Below are 19,615 nucleotides of genomic sequence, written 5' to 3'. Positions count from 1 at the left end.
GCTGGGCCCCCTTAGCCCATAACAAGGTTACAGATATATAGAAACATTGGGGTAACAGTCACCCTGCTATAGTTTCAGGGGTACCCAGGGCACAAATAAGCACTCACCCCAAATCCCCCCCTAACTGGCCTTCAGGCTGGGCCCCCTTAGCTCATAACAAGGTTACAGATATATAGAAACATTGGGGTAACAGTCACCCCGCTATAGTTCCAGGGTACCCAGGGCACAAATAAGCACTCACCCCAAATCCCCCCCTAACTGGCCTTCAGGCTGGGCCCCCTTAGCTCATAACAAGGTTACAGATATATAGAAACATTGGGGTAACAGTCACCCTGCTATAGTTCCAGGGGTACCCAGGGCACAAATAAGCACTCACCCCAAATCCCCCCCTAACTGGCCTTCAGGCTGGGCCCCCTTAGCCCATAACAAGGTTACAGATATATAGAAACATTGGGGTAACAGTCACCCTGCTATAGTTCCAGGGGTACCCAGGGCACAAATAAGCATTCACCCCAAATCCCCCCTAACTGGCCTTCAGGCTGGGCCCCCTTAGAAATGTAATTCCCATTATATCGATAGGCTTTTCCATGGGTTTGAAATCACTTTTCGCCCTACAATGGAAACACCACTGTTACTATGGCAACACATGCAACATCTCAGATGTAAAAAGCTCCACCAAGACTGGAAGCCATGGTTATGGTGCTGCCGGGCCAAACAAAGCTGCGCTGACAGAGTAAATGAGTTGCCAACAACAGAAGCGCATAGGCCCCAGTATAAACATCTGAATAGAAACAGGATATTTGCTTTGTAAACTCTCTGCCAAATGCAAATATATAATGTAAGTGTTCCACTGACTGTGACACAAGCAGCCGTGTATTTGTTATGGATAGCATAGGAAACACTAGAATAAATGATTATATTAATGGCGTCTGACAAGGACCTGACGCTCTCCCTCTCATAAATAGCGAGTGGGGGCTTAGAAAGCTGAGCTGGGCCCAAGTGTTAAGCAGCTTCGGCCCTCCGGCTATCGGTGCTATTCCTCCGGCTATCGGTACTATCCCTCCGGCTACCGGTACTATCCCTCCGGCTACCGGTACTATCCCTCCGGCTATCGGTGCTATCCCTCCGGCTATCGGTGCTATCCCTCCGGCTATCGGTACTATCCCTCCGGCTACCGGTACTATCCCTCCGGCTATCGGTACTATCCCTCCGGCTATCGGTACTATCCCTCCGGCTACCGGTACTATCCCTCCGGCTATCGGTACTATCCCTCCGGCTACCGGTACTATCCCTCCGGCTACCGGTACTACCCCTCCGGCTGTCGGTACTATCCCTCCGGCTATCGGTACTATTCCTCCGGCTATCAGTGCTGTCCCTCCGTCTATCGGTGCTATCCCTCCGGCTATCGGTACTATCCCTCCGGCTATCGGTACTATCCCTCCGGCTACCGGTACTACCCCTCCGGCTGTCGTTACTATCCCTCTGGCTACCGGTACTACCCCTCCGGCTGTCGGTACTATCCCTCCGGCTATCAGTAATGTACTATCCCTCCGGCTATCAGTACTGTACTATCCCTCCGGCTATCAGTGCTATCCCTCCGGCTATCGGTGCTATCCCTCCGGCTATCGGTACTATCCCTCCAGCTATCAGTACTATCCCTCCGGCTATCGGTACTATCCCTCCGGCTATCAGTACTGTACTATCCCTCCGGCTATCAGTGCTATCCCTCCGGCTATCGGTGCTATCCCTCCGGCTATCGGTACTATCCCTCCAGCTATCAGTACTATCCCTCCGGCTATCGGTACTATCCCTCCGGCTGTCGGTACTATCCCTCCGGCTGTCGGTACTATCCCTCCGGCTATCGGTACTATCCCTCCGGCTGTCGGTACTATCCCTCCGGCTATCGGTGCTATCCCTCCGGCTGTCGGTACTATCCCTCCGGCTATCAGTGCTATCCCTCCGGCTATCGGTACTATCCCTCCAGCTATCAGTACTATCCCTCCGGCTATCGGTACTATCCCTCCGGCTATCAGTACAGGTCTAAATGCCAAGTGGGGGTCTCACTGGACCCACATGTTTAAATTAACCCTCAAGCTACTGGCACGGCAGCTCAATAGAGGGTGCTGAGTCCCATTTAGCTTCATAAAATCTGGGTTCTGGCTCCATTTGGCACCGAGTGCTGGACTGCTGGGCGGGCACAACATTCCTGCGCTTACCACCTTGCTTTCAGTTACATTTTAAAGAACAATGCATTACACCCTCAGGAGATAAAGCAAAACAGAGTAAAATCCAAATAGTACAGTATTTAGGTTACTTTCCTCTCCCCCCCATGTCTGAGGTTACAGAGCCGCCCCAGTCTCTCACAGCCCCGAAGTGTGAAAACTACAGTAAATATCCACTGCTTATAGCAAACCAGACCTGTAGAAAAATACTAGGATGAGGGCATAACTGAGACTTTCCATACCCTTTACCAGCTTAGTTGCCCTTCTCTGGACCCTCTCTAATCCAATAATGTCCCGTTTGAGCACTGGAGACCAAAACTGAACAGCATATTCTAGATGGGGCCTTACCAGCGCTCTGTAAAGGGGAAGAATAACCCCCTCCTCCCGTGAATCTATACCCATTTTAATACAGCTCAAAACCTTGTTTGCCCTTGCAGCTGCTGCCTGGCATTGCTTGCTACAGCCAAGTTTATTATCTACAAAGACTCCAAGGTCCTTCTCCATGATGGATTTGCCTAGTGCAGTCCTATAGGGTAGTGGTATAAGGTGAGATTAGTCTCCTGCGGTTAAATCTAACCTACCATTGGTGACAACTCTCCTGAACTCAAGGGTACCATTCCCATGGTTTGCCCCGTTGCATATCAGACAAACTCTCCATAACAGGCCTTTTTATGGTTTTCATTACTTTTCCTACATTGATTCGGAGGGACAGGGGCAATAGAAAAGGAGGAGGAGTGTGTCTGTTCATTAAGCAGGAATTAAAAGCAAATATTAGGGAGGAAGTGATGGGGTTAACAGAGGGAGCTGAATCCTTATGGGTTGAGCTTCTCACAGATAGTAAAGAATCTACCAAACTAATTGTAGGGGTTTGCTATAGACCCCCTAATGTAAGTGAGGAGGAGGAGGCCCAGCTCCTGTTGCAAATAGGAAAGGCTGCTAGTTTGGGGCAAGTGATAATAATGGGGGATTTTAATTACCCTGATATTGACTGGGGCAATAGTACTGCCAGGACAGTAAATGGGAACAAGTTTATAAACTTGCTGCACGACAACTTTATGTCACAGGTTGTTGAGGAGCCAACCAGGAACAATGCTATACTAGATCTAGTGATCTCTAATGACCCAGAACGTATAGCAAATGTGCAAGTGGTTGAACCCCTGGGTAATAGTGACCATAATGTTATTTCATTTGATGTTTGGTGCAGGAAACAAATTTACACGGGGGCAACAAAGACACTGAATTTTAGGAAGGCAAATTTTAGCTCCTTAAGGGCAGCGCTTCAGGGCATAGATTGGGGCATTATGTTTTCTGATAAAAACACAGAGCAGAAATGGTTGTCATTTAAAATGATATTAAATCATTACTGTTCTCAATTCATTCCATTAATAAGAAAAAGTAGAAGTGTTAAGAATCACCCTATGTGGCTTAACTCTGAGGTAAAGAAGTTAATAGGGAGAAAAAGGAAAGCTTTTAAGAAATATAAGTCAGAGGGGACAGTAGCTGCGTTTAATGAATATAAACACTATAACAAGTGTTGTAAAACAGCAATCCGGAAGGCAAAGATAGAAAATGAGGAGCGCATCGCGGCCGAGGCCAAGACTAACCCCAAAAAGTTTTTTAAGTATATTAATAGTAAAAAGATGCAGGTTGAGGGTGTGGCCCCATTGAGTTATAATAACAATATGGTTACAGCGGATACAGAAAAGGCAGATGTGCTTAACCAGTTCTTTTCTTCTGTGTATACAGTAGGGGGAGCCAGAGGGCCAAGTCCCACCCAATAGCTGCACTGTTGCCTCAGCTCCAACTACACAGTGGTTGGCACAGGATATGGTGCTTAAAGGGTTACACACGATAAATGTAAACAAGGCACCTGGGCCAGATGGAATACACCCTCGGGTACTGAGAGAGCTAGGGGCAGAATTGCAGTGGCCCTTGTTTCTGATATTCTCAGACTCTCTCATCAGGTATGGTACCTAGGGATTGGAAGAAGGCGAATGTCATTCCCATATTTAAAAAGGGAATAAGATCTCAGCCTGGCAATTATAGGCCTGTAAGTTTGACATCCGTGGTGGGCAAGTTATTTGAAGGCTTGTTAAGGGATCACATTCAAAATTATGTAGTGGAGAATGGTATTATGAGCAGTAATCAGCATGGCTTTATGAAGGACAGGTCATGTCAGACCAATTTAATTGCTTTTTATGATGAGGTAAGTAAGAAGCTGGACAGTAGGGGGCAGTAGATATCATCTATTTGGATTTTGGCAAAGCATTTGATACCGTTCCCCACAAACGACTGCTTTCTAAGCTAAGGTCTATTGGTCTTAGTGAAGTCGTTTGCACATGGATAGAAAACTGGCTACAGGATCGGGTACAGAGGGGGGTTGTTAATGGCACATTCTCTACTTGGAGTAAGGTTCTCAGTGGGGTCCCTCAGGGTTCTGTACTGGGTCCACTTTTGTTTAACTTGTTCATAAATGACTTAGGGGAGGGTATTATGAGTAATGTATCAGTGTTTGCAGATGACACAAAACTCTGCAGGCCAGTCAATTCTATCCAGGATGTGACATCCCTGCAGCAGGATCTTGACCAACTGGCAATCTGGGCAGCTAAGTGGCAGATGAGATTTAATGTGGATAAATGTAAGGTCATGCACCTGGGATGTAAAAATATGCAAGCCCTGTATACCCTTAATGGGACTGCACTAGGCAAATCCATAATGGAGAAGGACCTTGGAGTCCTTGTAGATAATAAACTTGGCTGTAGCAAGCAATGCCAGGCAGCAGCTGAAGGGCAAACAGGGTTTTGAGCTGTATTAAAAGGGGTATAGATTCACGGGAGGAGGGGGTTATTCTTCCCCTTTACAGAGCGCTGGTAAGGCCCCATCTAGAATATGCTGTTCAGTTTTGGTCTCCAGTGCTCAAACGGGACATTATTGAGTTAGAGAGGGTCCAGAGAAGGGCAACTAAGCTGGTAAAGGGTATGGAAAGTCTCAGTTATGGGGAAAGGCTGGCCAAGTTGGGTCTGTTTACACTGGAGAAGAGGCGCTTAAGGGGTGACATGATAACTATGTATAAATATATAAAGGGATCATATAATAACCTTTCTAATGTTTTATTTACCAGTAGGTCCTTCCAACGGACACGAGGGCACCCACTCTGTTTAGAAGAAGGGAGGTTCCATTTAAATATTGGGAAAGGGTTTGTTACAGTGAGAGCTGTGAGGTTGTGGGATTCCCTCCCCGAATCAGTTGTACTGGCTGATACATTATATAGCTTTAAGAAGGGGCTGGGTGGGTATTTAGCAAGTGAGGGAATACAGGGGTAGGAGAGATAGCTCTCAGTACAAGTGAGGGAATACAGGGGTAGGGGAGATAGCTCTCAGTACAAGTGAGGGAATACAGGGGTAGGAGAGATAGCTCTCAGTACAAGTGAGGGAATACAGGGGTAGGGGAGATAGCTCTCAGTACAAGTGAGGGAATACAGGGGTAGGGGGGATAGCTCTCAGTACAAGTGAGGGAATACAGGGGTATGGGAGATAGCTCTCAGTACAAGTGAGGGAATACAGGGGTAGGGGGGATAGCTCTCAGTACAAGTGAGGGAATACAGGGGTAGGGGAGATAGCTCTCAGTACAAGTGAGGGAATACAGGGGTATGGGAGATAGCTCTCAGTACAAGTGAGGGAATACAGGGGTAGGGGAGATAGCTCTCAGTACAAGTGAGGGAATACAGGGGTAGGGGAGATAGCTCTCAGTACAAGTGAGGGAATACAGGGGTAGGGGGGATAGCTCTCAGTACAAGTGAGGGAATACAGGGGTAGGGGGGATAGCTCTCAGTACAAGTGAGGGAATACAGGGGTAGGGGGGATAGCTCTCAGTACAAGTGAGGGAATACAGGGGTAGGGGGGATAGCTCTCAGTACAAGTGAGGGAATACAGGGGTAGGGGGGATAGCTCTCAGTACAAGTGAGGGAATACAGGGGTAGGGGAGATAGCTCTCAGTACAAGTGAGGGAATACAGGGGTAGGGGGGATAGCTCTCAGTACAAGTGAGGGAATACAGGGGTAGGGGGATAGCTCTCAGTACAAGTGAGGGAATACAGGGTTATGGGAGATAGCTCTCAGTACAAGTGAGGGAATACAGGGGTATGGGAGATAGCTCTCAGTACAAGTGAGTGAATACAGGGGTAGGGAGATAGCTCTCAGTACAAGTGAGGGAATACAGGGGTATGGGAGATAGCCCTCAGTACAAGTGAGGGAATACAGGGGTAGGGGGGATAGCTCTCAGTACAAGTGAGGGAATACAGGGGTAGGGGGGATAGCTCTCAGTACAAGTGAGGGAATACAGGGGTATGGGAGATAGCCCTCAGTACAAGTGAGGGAATACAGGGGTAGGAGAGATAGCTCTCAGTACAAGTGAGGGAATACAGGGGTAGGGGAGATAGCTCTCAGTACAAGTGAGGGAATACAGGGGTAGGGGAGATAGCTCTCAGTACAAGTGAGGGAATACAGGGGTAGGGGAGATAGCTCTCAGTACAAGTGAGGGAATACAGGGGTATGGGAGATAGCTCTCAGTACAAGTGAGGGAATACAGGGGTAGGGGAGATAGCTCTCAGTACAAGTGAGGGAATACAGGGTTATGGGAGATAGCTCTCAGTACAAGTGAGGGAATACAGGGGTAGGGGGGATAGCTCTCAGTACAAGTGAGGGAATACAGGGGTAGGGGGGATAGCTCTCAGTACAAGTGAGGGAATACAGGGGTAGGGGGGATAGCTCTCAGTACAAGTGAGGGAATACAGGGGTAGGGGAGATAGCTCTCAGTACAAGTGAGGGAATACAGGGGTAGGGGGGATAGCTCTCAGTACAAGTGAGGGAATACAGGGGTAGGGGAGATTGCCATCTTGGAGTCAGGAAGGAATTTTTTCCCCTCTGTGGCAAATTAGAGAGGCTTCAGATGGGGTTTTTTGCCTTCCTCTGGATCAACTAGTAGTTAGGCAGGTTATATATAGGCATTATGGTTGAACCTGATGGACGTATGTCTTTTTTCAACCCAACTTACTATGTTACTATGTTACTATGTAAAAGTGATACGAGATACCCAGAACCCTCATTATTTCAGCAGTGGGACATTGGTGCTACAATATTTACATCAGGCTCAGTGGGAAACCAATTGGCAAGCCACCTTATTCCAGCTAAAATGCCAGACTTGGCACAGAAACAGATTTCATATTAAAAACAAAAGCCATTCAGACAAACCTACACAAATTCATTTTATTTAAATAAGACATTACAAAGCTTTCTTTAAATATCCTAGAAAATAGTATTAAGCCATTAACAAATACAATGTCATGATATACATATATAAATATCAATTTACAAAAGGCAGTATGTACAAATTCATAAATATGTCATCAAGGCATCAGAGAAACTGGGCAGCCATAACCCTGCTGGTATCAGAGGAGCACGGTCCGGACACAAATGGAGACTGGTCCTCTATGAAGGTGTCGGGAAAGGCTGAATATTGTTTGATATCAAAGATCTATAAATATGCACAAATATTACAACGCTCTGAAATGTAACTTTACAAGGTGGACATAGATTCATATCAGTTACCATCCCCATGACCAAAAGTAACCTTCACAGAGGCTACACCATGGACCATACAGCCCTGATCTGCTACGTCTTTAAAAAATAAAGGTCAAACATTAGCCATCTTCTACTACAGGAATGGTATTTCTCGACAATAATTAACCTCCACCCCCAGCACCTCTTTAATACTGCATGTAATGTAACATAGGTCAATAAATACATCTTCAGTTGCAGGTAAAACTTCATATACAGAGTAGGTGGATCTCAAGAGGTTACGAGCATAAACTACAGTAACGCAGATGTAACCTTATAGCTCAAGCACCCAAATGTTGAGTATACCAAAGCTAAAACAGGACTAAAACCAGTTCTGAGATTGGAAGCGAATTTAGAAAGGACAGAAACCCTAAAGCAAGAAGATCTTCTATTAGTCCCATCAAGGAGAAGGTTATCCAAGAGTGGAGCTCTTCTGGATGATACCCAACTACATGATTTTAGATCATGAATGAAAAAGGTCTAAAATCCAATGAAGCTATGTCCAAAACTGTCCTCATGTAGAACACCAATCATAGCCCTTTTAATAAAATGGAGAGGTGTCCATCATAGCATTAATGTGGCAATGGAAGGACATAAGCAGGATGTCCCCAAGTACAACAACACTTCCATTGGTCTCACTTCTAATTAACCAGTCTTCTACTTTGGAACAGGCAGAAGACATCAGATGGCCTCCAAAATACAAACAGTCTACAGCAAGACATTACCACCCAGCGAAACTGCAGCATGGGTGTATCTAAGCAGTCTACCTTCGTAGCAACCCACACATGGTAAAGAAAGAACTGGCTAGCAGAAATTAAGAGTGGATGTTAAGGATGTCCAAGCAGAAGGTTGGGTAGGCGATACAATGTATACAGATTATTTAAGGTCAACAGCTGGAAGGCTTAGTGGGATAAGGTTGGTGCAAATGGTGGTTTGGTGGGGGAAGGGATGGATTTAGAGCCATTTAGAATAGTAGTCCCAACTTTGATTTTGTTTCTCAAACCAAAAAGAAAAAACAGCAGCATGAGAATTCCTGCAATGCCACATGACTCAAGGCTAATGGATTCCCTTTGATCGTACTGTAAGCCTTGAGCGTTGAGATGGCCGGCATAGTTATGATCAGGGCATTTTAAAGGGACAGTAATGTTGAAAACAAAGTGCTTTTTTGCAGAGAAATGATAGGAATTCAGTGTGAGACCATAAATAAACACATGGCCGATGAAGCTATAAAGCGTCAAGCATACTACTACTACTCGTACTACACGCACGGCTTGCATATTCTCTTCCAGAGATCACATACGCTCTTTCAAAACAAAAGCAACTTGTTGACCTGCTCTGGAAGCATCCAAACATGTTGCTGCACTGTACTTCATAGAAGACAGTTTCGTAACATTACTGTTCCTTTAAAAAAAAAAAAATGGAGATGGGAAGAAACCCATTGGAAGAGCAAAATAGGTAAACAGGCTTTCATTGACCTCAGCGGTGGCCAACATGTAGTCTTCTCTAGCCACAACCAGCACACCTTCCACCCTATCTTCGCCTTCACTTGCTGGCTACATGTTATCATGGTGGGCCACCATCACTTTTAAAGTAATACAAAGCCCTTAAGCGTAACAAGACTTCCACCCCTTTACCCCCCCCCCCCCATCCCCACCACAGAGTTAGTGCTACGGTTTTGGTTGAGCTCCGTCGAGCTGTTCATTGGCTGAAGGGACTCCCTGCAGCCGTCTGTCCTTGTTGGCTTCGGCTATTAACCAGCAGCCATATCTTCAGTGCGATACACAGAACCTTTCCTTGTTCACAGGTTATTTGGTCTTCCGTGGACAAGGCTGCAGGAGACAGGAGACACCCCGCCATTGCTGGTACATTACAGGCTCACACTGGAGGAAGAAAGGAAACACATAAGAAGGTCTATTGCATGACTAAATGCACAATCCCTTCCTACAGCAAGCATGGACGAGATGTATTAGGCTTCTATTCCATTACCGTATAACCATAACAGCCCCCTACAGTTGGGCTACAGCACCCAGAACCCACCCAAGCTTGTTCTTCCCTTACAGATATGTTGCAATAACGATTTCTTACCGCTTTCGTGGCTTGACTTCCCAACCGTCTCTACACTTGGCGAATACAAGGTCACTACCAGGCATTATAACAGTTGATTCCGGATTTTCAAGACAGAATGTAAACCTATTAAAGAAGAAAAAAGGTTGAATTTCATTGAGGGTGTCGGGTTTTATTTCCCCACTGGCAGCAAGGTAGGTACTCACACCCTAACACCCAGATATTACTACTTACTTTTGCTGGGTCTCCCCGGATTTTACTCGTATGCGTCGGATATGGAGTTCTTTGTCAATGACGTCATTCTTGGCCCAGTAGTTCTGGAAGGAGTTCCAAAAGGAATACCAGGACTGTTTGGTTCCATCCCACTTCAGCTGGATCTTCAAGAGCTCCCCAATGTTTTCTTCTGTGTAAACCAGGAATGTGTTTGTATAGTTGTATCCGATCTCCCCGGGACTGTCCAAAAAAACACAAGTTAAATCATGTCTGCACCTGTAATGTCCCATATACATCCCACCAACCCTAAAATACATATCTAAGGCCGAGCTTTTTAATTTGATAACAGGAAGGTTAATGGGTACTCACACTGCAAGGGGCAGAGGGGCAGAATCATTCAAGGTTCCCATGAGAGTCACAGAAAAGGTGGGCTCGGATTCCAGTGCATCTTTGTAATTGAAAATGTGCATTTTCATCTGATAATGGAAAACTGGAAGAGAGATCAGACACAGAGTTAGACATAGAGGCTTTGCTGGGAAGTCTAAAGACAGACCTTGGTTCCTGGAACAATGGGGTACAATGAGGTACACCGTCATGACTTTTCACACTATTTACCTGTTCTTTAAAGCCTATGGAACGGGCCAACATGGTGGATACCATTCTAGTGCTACGGTGTTAGTGCCAAGTGCAGTAGAAGCACAGCTCCACCACCGGTCGTTGAACACCGACGAGCTTAACTAAAACTCAAGGCTTTAGGAGTAAACACAGGACTCCAAGATTTCTAATTCTTTCACCGGCCTATCACTCTGTCTGGGTGAATACATAGAGATGCATGTAAGTGTCTGCAGACGCACCCCAGGGGGCTCACCTTTGTATGGCATCTGTGCCCGGGTTTTGAGGAACATCTTGCTGTTGCGCTTGCTCCTCATTCGCTTTGCATTGTAGCCAATAGCGTTGCATCTGTTCTTGCGGCAGCTCAGGCAAATGCCCTTCTTGAAGCGATCAGAGTCAGTGCATTGGAAAGCGAAGCTCTCTTGGTCCTTGTGAATAAGGGAATCCACAAACAAGTGCACGGACCTTTCATGCTCGCATTTTACTGCATCGCCGATGCCTGGAAGTAATAAAAATTAGGGCAATTCTAGGATCCAGTGCAATCAAGAAGGTGTAGATGGTGCTCCACAAAAATAACTTACTTCCATATGCAATTGCCCCGAGAACATCACTTAGACCACAGCCTGGTTGAAAGTCTCCACCATTGGGATATATATCAATGTGGCCAATAGGCATCTGAATCCCAATGCTGACCCCCAAAGCTTCCCTTGTGTAAGTATGGAGAACATCTACAAAATCTGCATCATCTGGAGAAAGGCGTTTGTGGGCTTCTGCTCCTTCAAACATAGGTCCTGCTGGATCCAGACCTACAATGGAACAGGAGTAAGAAGGTTATTAGCTAAGACCAAACGTTCTTCATGGAGACAGTAATATAGAATAATGGGTAAGTGTGTGGGCTTATAGTAGTTTGTAAGAGGACCTCAAATCTTGGTTTGTTCGGTCATCAGTGATTTACTATACCGTGGGACACATTGTCTGAATAGAAAGAATGGGCATGGGCAGTAACAAAAAGGCTATAGTAGGAGTCTATGGTCTTCATGAAATTAGCTCTGATATCTTCAAGTAGAATGAGAATCACAGGGGAGGGCTTGTTGGAGGGCTGATCAAGATAGATGGTCTACGTCATGGCGAAATGGAAGTCCTGCAGATAACTGACCTGTTATACGGCCGATTCTTCCGGTGACAAAGTTTCCTGCATAACCAGCAACGTGTGCACCAAGACTGTAGCCAATGAGGTGAACGTTTTCAAGGGAGAGGTTTGCTTTCTCCTGTGGAATCCGATTTAATGAATATTAGTGAAGCCATACAGAGAGAGCTTCTAAACAGAGGTTATGGTGGGGCATTAAGGGACTATACAGGTGGACTTCACAATAAGATCAGTGTTGGGCATTAATTAAAGACTAAGGGTTGTTATACATATACATACAGCAGGGATACAAGTACATACCTGCAACCAGTCCATAAGCACAGCAATGTCCTTCCCAACCACCATGGTGTTATTCACAGCATCAGGATAGAGCTGGTGCGCCAGATTCATCCAGTCCACAACAATGACGTTGGCATAGCGCTCTCTTTCCTGCAGGGCCCCTACCAACCGGTGCAACCAAGTCTCAAACAAACCGCTCATCTGAGGAGAGGAACAAACATTCACGTTAATTGGGTTAATGCCTTAGAGAACAACCTCACAGTGTTCTACACCCAGATCCAAGGTTCTAAATACTCACACTCCATCCATGGATAACAATAAAGGTCTTGGCCGACGTGTTGTAGTTGCAGTTGCCCAAGCATTCCTCCTGGCCGGGAATCAGGAAGCAGCCACTGTCGTACTTGGAGAAGTGGACGTTAAACCGCACATGGGGGTTCATATCTGGCACCACGACGTTCTCGTCCGAAAGTAAATTCGCAATGGTGTCATCTGTGGGCACAAATAAAAGCCATCAACTTAAATTCCCATCAACAAAAAGACCCTTCTTCCTCGATTAAGGATTAACTTGTAGAGTGTAAGCTCTTTTGGGCAGGGCTCCCTTCCCCTCTTGTATCAGTTATTGATTGCTTTATATGTTACTCCTTGTAGATTGTAAGCTCTTTTGGGCAGGGCTCTCTTCCCCTCCTGTATCGGTTATTGATTGCTTTATATGTTACTCCTTGTAGAGTGTAAGCTCTTTTGGGCAGGGCTCTCTTCCCCTCCTGTATCGGTTACTGATTGCTTTATAGGTTACTCCTTGTAGAGTGTAAGCTCTTTTGGGCAGGGCTCCCTTCCCCTCCTGTATCGGTTACTGATTGCTTTATATGTTACTCCTTGTAGAGTGTAAGCTCTTTTGGGCAGGGCTCCCTTCCCCTCCTGTATCGGTTACTGATTGCTTTATATGTTACTCCTTGTAGATTGTAAGCTCTTTTGGGCAGGGCTCTCTTCCCCTCCTGTATCGGTTACTGATTGCTTTATATGTTCCTCTGTATGCCCAATGTATGAAACCCACTTATTGTACAGCGCTGCGGGATATGTTGGGGCTTTATAAATAAATGTTAATAATAATAATAACTTCACGGACTATGTGCCCTTTATAAAGGCAAAGTAAATCATTCCCTATATTCTCACTATGCTGAGATTTACAGGTTTCTCTGTAGGACCAAGGGCAGGTACCCCCTAAAGGTAATCATCAATGTTTTGCCCCAACAGTACGGCTTACCCCATGTTCTTCCAAAACCTCCCCCACCCCTTTAAAAACCATGAAATGAAGATCTTACACAGCCAATAAGCAGATTATTTATGCATATTCCCATGGCGGTGCAGAATCTGGCACAGCGTGCATCACAATTAATTGCAAATTAGCCATCTAGGATGCCAATTTAAAATATGTCAGGGTGGGAGGGGGTCGGGGAGGGGGGGTATTTGCCTTCAGCTAAGAATTTCCGCACATTCAGGAATAAAAGAGCAGAAATGTTTAATTAACGCAGGTGCAGATTTACCCTTGGCAGGGTTCCCACTTGCCCATAACCACCCTCCATCCACACCGGCCCAGCGCAGAGACTGCCACGTGGGTATGGGGAGCCCCACAGTTGTCAGGCAGATGTCCCTTTTTTTTTTTTTATAGTGGAACATGAACAGAAATATCCGAAATTACAGGCTTCCGAGCTGAAGGCAGAACATCTGCCAGATAAGGGTTTGGCTGGGGGAATGGGGGACGCAGATGGCCTCCATTCCCCCTCATTTTCTAATCTCCCAATCTCATTGTTTTCAGGCTTCCTGCTCATTAAGCGCAGGGGTGATTGTAGGCGGTGCTAACAGGGAGATATACATATATAAATGGCCTCGGCGAGGGGCCAAGCTTGGTGTCAGGAACGTACCCTGGGCGTCAGGGAATTGTGCCCAAGTGCAGAGATGCAAGGGTTAAATCCTGGGACAGCAGGACCTTAGCTTGAATAGGGCCACAATGAATGGGGGAAGACACATGGAGCTACTTAGCAGTAATATGGTGTACACATTGATATTCAGAGACATTTTGCAATTGGTCTTCATTTTTTTATTTATCATTTGTTCAGCAGCTCTCCATTTGGTATTTTAGCAGAGTTTGGTTGCTAGAGTCTTATTTACCCTAGCAACCAGGCAGTGGTTGAAACGAGAGATGGGAATATGAATAGGAGAGGGACTGCATAGAAAGATAAGGAATGATAAGTAACAATAATAATAAAACTGGAGCCTCACAGGGCAATAGGTTTTTGGCTGCCGGGGTCAGTGACCCCCATTTGAAAGCTGCAAAGAGGCAGATAATTAAAAAACGATAAGAAATAAATAATGGAAACCAATTGCAAAGCTGCTAAGAATAGGGTATTCTATAACATACTAAAAGTTAAAGGTGAACCAACCCCACAAAGCTTATGTGGGGGGGGGGGGGGGCATCTCAAGTTCTGAAACCTCCAAGCAGAATGATTAACCCATTAATCTACCTGTGCTTTGTCTAAACTTTCATTGGGGGGGGGGGGGCAGTAATCTGGGTCAGGGTACAGCCCAAGGAGGTTCATCAGAGCTCAATGGGGGCACTTTATATCAGTGATGCCCAGCCTGCCAATACACAATGCCAGCTAGAGAAGTCCCTGCCCACCTATCCCTTCAGTCCAACTCCCATCATCCTTTTGCCTCACATGCCGGGAATCCCAGTTCAGCACCAGTGGGACAGCTCAGTTCCAGAGCAGAGGAGCCCAAACCAGCACAGTGACTGTCCCTTGTTACCTGCCTATGGGGCAGTCAGGTGATTGGTGAATCACTCGTGAGATGCACTAACTGCCCCACCTGGCCCTAGGCCACGCCCCTGATCTTGAACCTGTTCCACAGGCCACAGCCCAGCCTGTTAGAAGCTTCTTCTTGTGGGTTCTGGGGGTTGTGGTTCTGCAACAACTGTACATTCTATTGGGCAATGAGACTCTGAGGAATGTTATAGAGAGCCATAAGGGTGGCACTGGCCCCTAAGCTGAGCAGCTAGCCAAGTACAACCCCCAGCTCCCAAGGGCAGGCAGAAGGAACATTGCCAAGGCCAAGGGGAAGCTCCCTATAGGCTGAAGCCAGCTCCTCTCTTTAACCTGTAATTAGAAGGGTTCAGGTTACCTCTGGGGTGAATTCCTTCCAGCAGTTTTATTTTAAATTCATTTGCCCTTCAGCACTGCCCTGCCTCTTATACAAGGAGTCCTACAGTCAGATCCCACATTCCCAGTCCCCATTTTCCCAGCAGCCCGTTAGCGCCACATTCTGCTTTGGGAAATATAACAGTAAACTGCCAATATCTCACCTACATTCTAGCTTAGTCACATGACTGCAAAGTGGGCAAATGATGAATTCTATTGAACTAATCATATTATATATAGTAACTTATTTTATATGAGTTCAAACAAAAGGTTATGTAGTTATGTATGACTGGCTGAGGATGCTGGGACTTGTATTTCTTATTGTAGCGGTGCAGTAATTAATGGTAGTTCTAATAATGAGAGCAGATAACCCTGGGACTCTATCAGCCGATCCCATCTGCCTCCAATTCATTCATTAGCGGAACCGACCAATCAGGGAGCCGGCAATGATACAGAAATGAGAATGGGATCTTTTGTATTAGTGATAATAACCACCTATTAATGAAGCAGTGAGAGGAGATAAGGAGGGAAATAGAGAATAAAATAGAGAATAAAGCGGAGGGATAATCAATTAAATTCAATATAAAAGCCCTCACCTTTCAGGAGTCCCTCCTCAGCCAGCTGCGACATCTGCCCAAATCGCACCACAGACGCCAAACATAACCACAACAATCCGAGCGAGATGCTCATGTCTTGCTAAATAGAAAAGCAGCGACTGACAGCGACTGGATTGGCGGAGACGCGCGTTTTATAAAGTTTCCCGGTGAGTCGGTTTATAGTCGGGATACAAGTGAATGTGGGGGGCCGGGATGTCAGACCCCCAATAGATAAAAGCAGCAGGTAAAGAGGTTGATAGAAGACCCCAAATAAATGAAGGGTAAGAGAAACCGCCTGTCGTGGAGCCGCAGGGAGCGATTGAATGACTAGTTGTAAAGGGGAAGGTGGCAGTAGATTAAAAGCCTTGTGTCGGGTCATGTGATGCATCGGCCGATTGGAGTCCGGCCGCTGATTGGGCGCACCTCCCACACGCCCTACAATGAATGAATGGAAAGCTTTGGCCACACCCCCTCGTAGTAACTACAGTAATGATGCTGGGGCTGCGCAGTCACAACAAACAATGGAGGGTGACAGTCAGAACCCCCTGTGCATCAGGGCTTCCACCCCGGAGCAGATGGGAGAGGGGAGGGGGGAGCGGGAGTAGATTGGTACCGATCCTATGGGGGGGGGGGGGTCATGTTTCTCTGCCCGCTCCCTGCTCAGCACTAGGTACAGCTGGAGGATCGCATAGCATTGCCATCAGCCCCTGCTTACAATCTAAGGTCCCTATCACATTCCCATCAGTCCCTGCCCCAGTGAGCTTACAATCTAAGGTCCCTATCACATTCCCATCAGTCCCTGCCCCAGTGAGCTTACAATCTAAGGTCCCTATCACATTCCCATCAGTCCCTGCCCCAGTGAGCTTACAATCTAAGGTCCCTATCCCATTCCCATCAGTCCCTGCCCCAGTGAGCTTACAATCTAAGGTCCCTATCACATTCCCATCAGTCCCTGCCCCAGTGAGCTTACAATCTAAGGTCCCTATCCCATTCCCATCAGTCCCTGCCCCAGTGAGCTTACAATCTAAGGTCCCTATCCCATTCCCATCAGTCCCTGCCCCAGTGAGCTTACAATCTAAGGTCCCTATCACATTCCCATCAGTCCCTGCCCCAGTGAGCTTACAATCTAAGGTCCCTATCCCATTCCCATCAGCCCCTGCCCCAGTGAGCTTACAATCTAAGGTCCCTATCCCATTCCCATCAGTCCCTGCCCCAGTGAGCTTACAATCTAAGGTCCCTATCCCATTCCCATCAGCCCCTGCCCCAGTGGAGCTTACAATCTAAGGTCCCTATCCCATTCCCATCAGTCCCTGCCCCAGTGATCTTACAATCTAAGGTCCCTATCACATTCCCATCAGTCCCTGCCCCAGTGAGCTTACAATCTAAGGTCCCTATCACATTCCCATCAGTCCCTGCCCCAGTGGAGCTTACAATCTAAGGTCCCTATCCCATTCCCATCAGTCCCTGTCCCAGTGAGCTTACAATCTAAGGTCCCTATCACATTCCCATTAGTCCCTGCCCCAGTGAGCTTACAATCTAAGGTCCCTATCACATTCCCATTAGTCCCTGCCCCAGTGAGCTTACAATCTAAGGTCCCTATCACATTCCCATCAGTCCCTGCCCCAGTGAGCTTACAATCTAAGGTCCCTATCACATTCCCATTAGTCCCTGCCCCAGTGAGCTTACAATCTAAGGTCCCTATCACATTCCCATCAGTCCCTGCCCCAGTGAGCTTATAATCTAAGGTCCCTATCACATTCCCATCAGTCCCTGCCCCAGTGGAGCTTACAATCTAAGGTCCCTATCACATTCCCATCAATGCTGCTCATTTATTAACAACAATAGTCCCAGGCTTTGCATCTGAGCTGCTGGTTATGTGCCATATTTATCCCCCTTGGCATTCTCTCTTTTCTGATTGCCTTAAAAACCATTACCCCCCCCCCCCCCAGGGGCAATAGAAGATATAGCCATCAGTTTGGCTCCTCTGATTGAATGTGACGTGCATCTATTCTGCCCCACGGCAGCCATGAATACCTTGGGGGGGTCTGTAAGACTGGCCTTGCTGATGCTTCCTGCCCTAATTCCCCCCAGCAGGGAAATATAGAATAAACAATGGCATCTCTGCTTTCCGGGGGCACATTCTTTTCATGGTACCTGCACCTCCCACAAGGTTAAAAAGCCTGAATGTACAGGGACAATCTTGTTCTTAACTGGTCGCTGTGTGCAAACCGACTCTTGCGGAACAACAATAATCATTTATGATTGATGTCTTGTTGTGACCACTGAGAACTTACTGTAGGGAGACATCTTTGGCATGCTAAGCATGCTGGGACACCAGTCACATGGAGCAGTGGCATTCAGAACCTGCAGAATCACTTGGGTCTGAGTGGACCTATGGCAGGACCTGGGAACTTGACAAATTTAGATGTAAAAGTACAAAATTAATAGTAAAAGTGACATTTTTGGGAAATGTCGGCTTGTTCTTGACCCCAGTGGGCCACCGTCCTAATGACAGCCTGTTTGGAGCTGAGGTGTTGGCCCTCCAGTCAACATCAGCTGAAGGTCTATAGGCTGCACTGCCCTACTGTATATAGAAAATGGGAACCCATAAAGTCTATTTTTCTAATAAAGATCCGGGACAATGACAATACATGAAGCAGATACAGAACCGGTTGCTATGGGTTACGACACTTCTGCACTTTTGCAGCCAGTTATTCTAATAGAAATAAAACAGTAAGTGGCTCTATTGAATCGACCCATATAGATAATATATTTCCTACCCTCCATTCTAATAATATATCTGAATCCAAGCAGGGAGGGTGGGAATTATACCCCATTCAGCAGCCCCCCCTCAGCATTTTCAGCCATTTACACAATGTCGGATAATTCTTTTGTGCAGAAGATATCAGAACGGAAATTGAGAAAGTATTGGTCGGGGAGGGGCAGAGAGAGAACCCCAAGCTGGTGTGTATATAAATGTAATGGAAATGAATGGAATCCTATGACCGGCAGTAACCCCAGGCAGGGGGCGTGGCCTTCACCCCTCCTTACTTTACATCAGGCCACTTTGTAAGGAGGGACCTCAGGCTGTTTCCTTGTTTGCACCCATTCCCCCCCCCCCCTACATTTTTTTTTTAAATTCTCACCACCCTGAAATATACCTAAATCTCTTAATTCAAGTTAGTACCATAATAATGCCTTTCCTTACTATCTCATCATTTTCCTTCCTCTAATATTCCCACATTTTGCCTGAACAGTTTGGCACAATAGAATCTCAGCCATAAAGCAGGGCAGGACTGCTGCTTACAATGGGGGGATCAGATAGGATCTGTGCCACTGTGACAGAATGCTCTGTTATACAGATAGCTAGAATCTCAGCCATAAAGCAGGGCAGGACTGCTGCTTACAATGGGGGGATCAGATAGGATCTGTGCCACTGTGACAGAATGCTCTGTTATACAGATAGCTAGAATCTCAGCCATAAAGCAGGGCAGGACTGCTGCTTACAATGGGGGGATCAGATAGGATCTGTGCCACTGTGACAGAATGCTCTGTTATACAGATAGCTAGAATCTCAGCCATAAAGCAGGGCAGGACTGCTGCTTACAATGGGGGGGTCAGATAGGATCTGTGCCACTGTGACAGAATGCTCTGTTATACAGATAGCTAGAATCTCA

General features: G+C 46.5%; 1 protein-coding gene across 2 annotated transcripts; it reads right to left on the bottom strand.

Annotated features, from left to right (window-relative positions):
* Window positions 1–7,471: 7,471 nt before the first annotated feature.
* Window positions 7,472–16,287, bottom strand: lipg (lipase, endothelial). 2 transcript variants are annotated; one of them, XM_002934440.5, is made up of 10 exons: window positions 15,939–16,286; window positions 12,450–12,640; window positions 12,173–12,352; window positions 11,882–11,993; window positions 11,307–11,531; window positions 10,982–11,224; window positions 10,483–10,603; window positions 10,135–10,353; window positions 9,922–10,026; window positions 7,472–9,716 (listed from the first exon to the last, which is right to left on the bottom strand). In XM_002934440.5, the coding sequence occupies exons 1-10, from the start codon at window positions 16,030–16,032 to the stop codon at window positions 9,704–9,706; spliced, it is 1,503 nt and encodes a 500-aa protein (XP_002934486.2). In that variant the 5' UTR covers window positions 16,033–16,286; the 3' UTR covers window positions 7,472–9,703. The 2 variants fall into 2 exon arrangements, with proteins under 2 accessions (XP_002934486.2, XP_012822194.1); XM_012966740.3 differs by lacking the exon at window positions 7,472–9,716 and having other exon boundaries at window positions 9,918–10,026; window positions 15,939–16,287.
* Between the last annotated feature and the right edge of the window lie 3,328 nt (window positions 16,288–19,615).

Source organism: Xenopus tropicalis, chromosome 1, assembly GCF_000004195.4.
Source record: "Xenopus tropicalis strain Nigerian chromosome 1, UCB_Xtro_10.0, whole genome shotgun sequence".
Classification (NCBI taxonomy): domain Eukaryota; kingdom Metazoa; phylum Chordata; class Amphibia; order Anura; family Pipidae; genus Xenopus; species Xenopus tropicalis.
Note: the sequence above shows the minus strand (reverse complement) of the source record. Positions and strands in the feature narration are given on the sequence as shown.

Bases quoted from the DNA above. Each gene is read 5' to 3' on its own strand.
- lipg (XM_002934440.5), bottom strand. From the start codon at position 16,032: ATGAGCATCTCGCTCGGATTGTTGTGGTTATGTTTGGCGTCTGTGGTG. The intron at 10,604-10,981 runs GTGAGCCCCCTG...TCTCTCTTCCAG, and splicing joins GGCACAGATGCCATACAAAG to TTTTCCATTATCAGATGAAA. The intron at 10,027-10,134 runs GTAAGTAGTAAT...CTTCTTTAATAG, and splicing joins TCCGGGGAGACCCAGCAAAA to GTTTACATTCTGTCTTGAAA.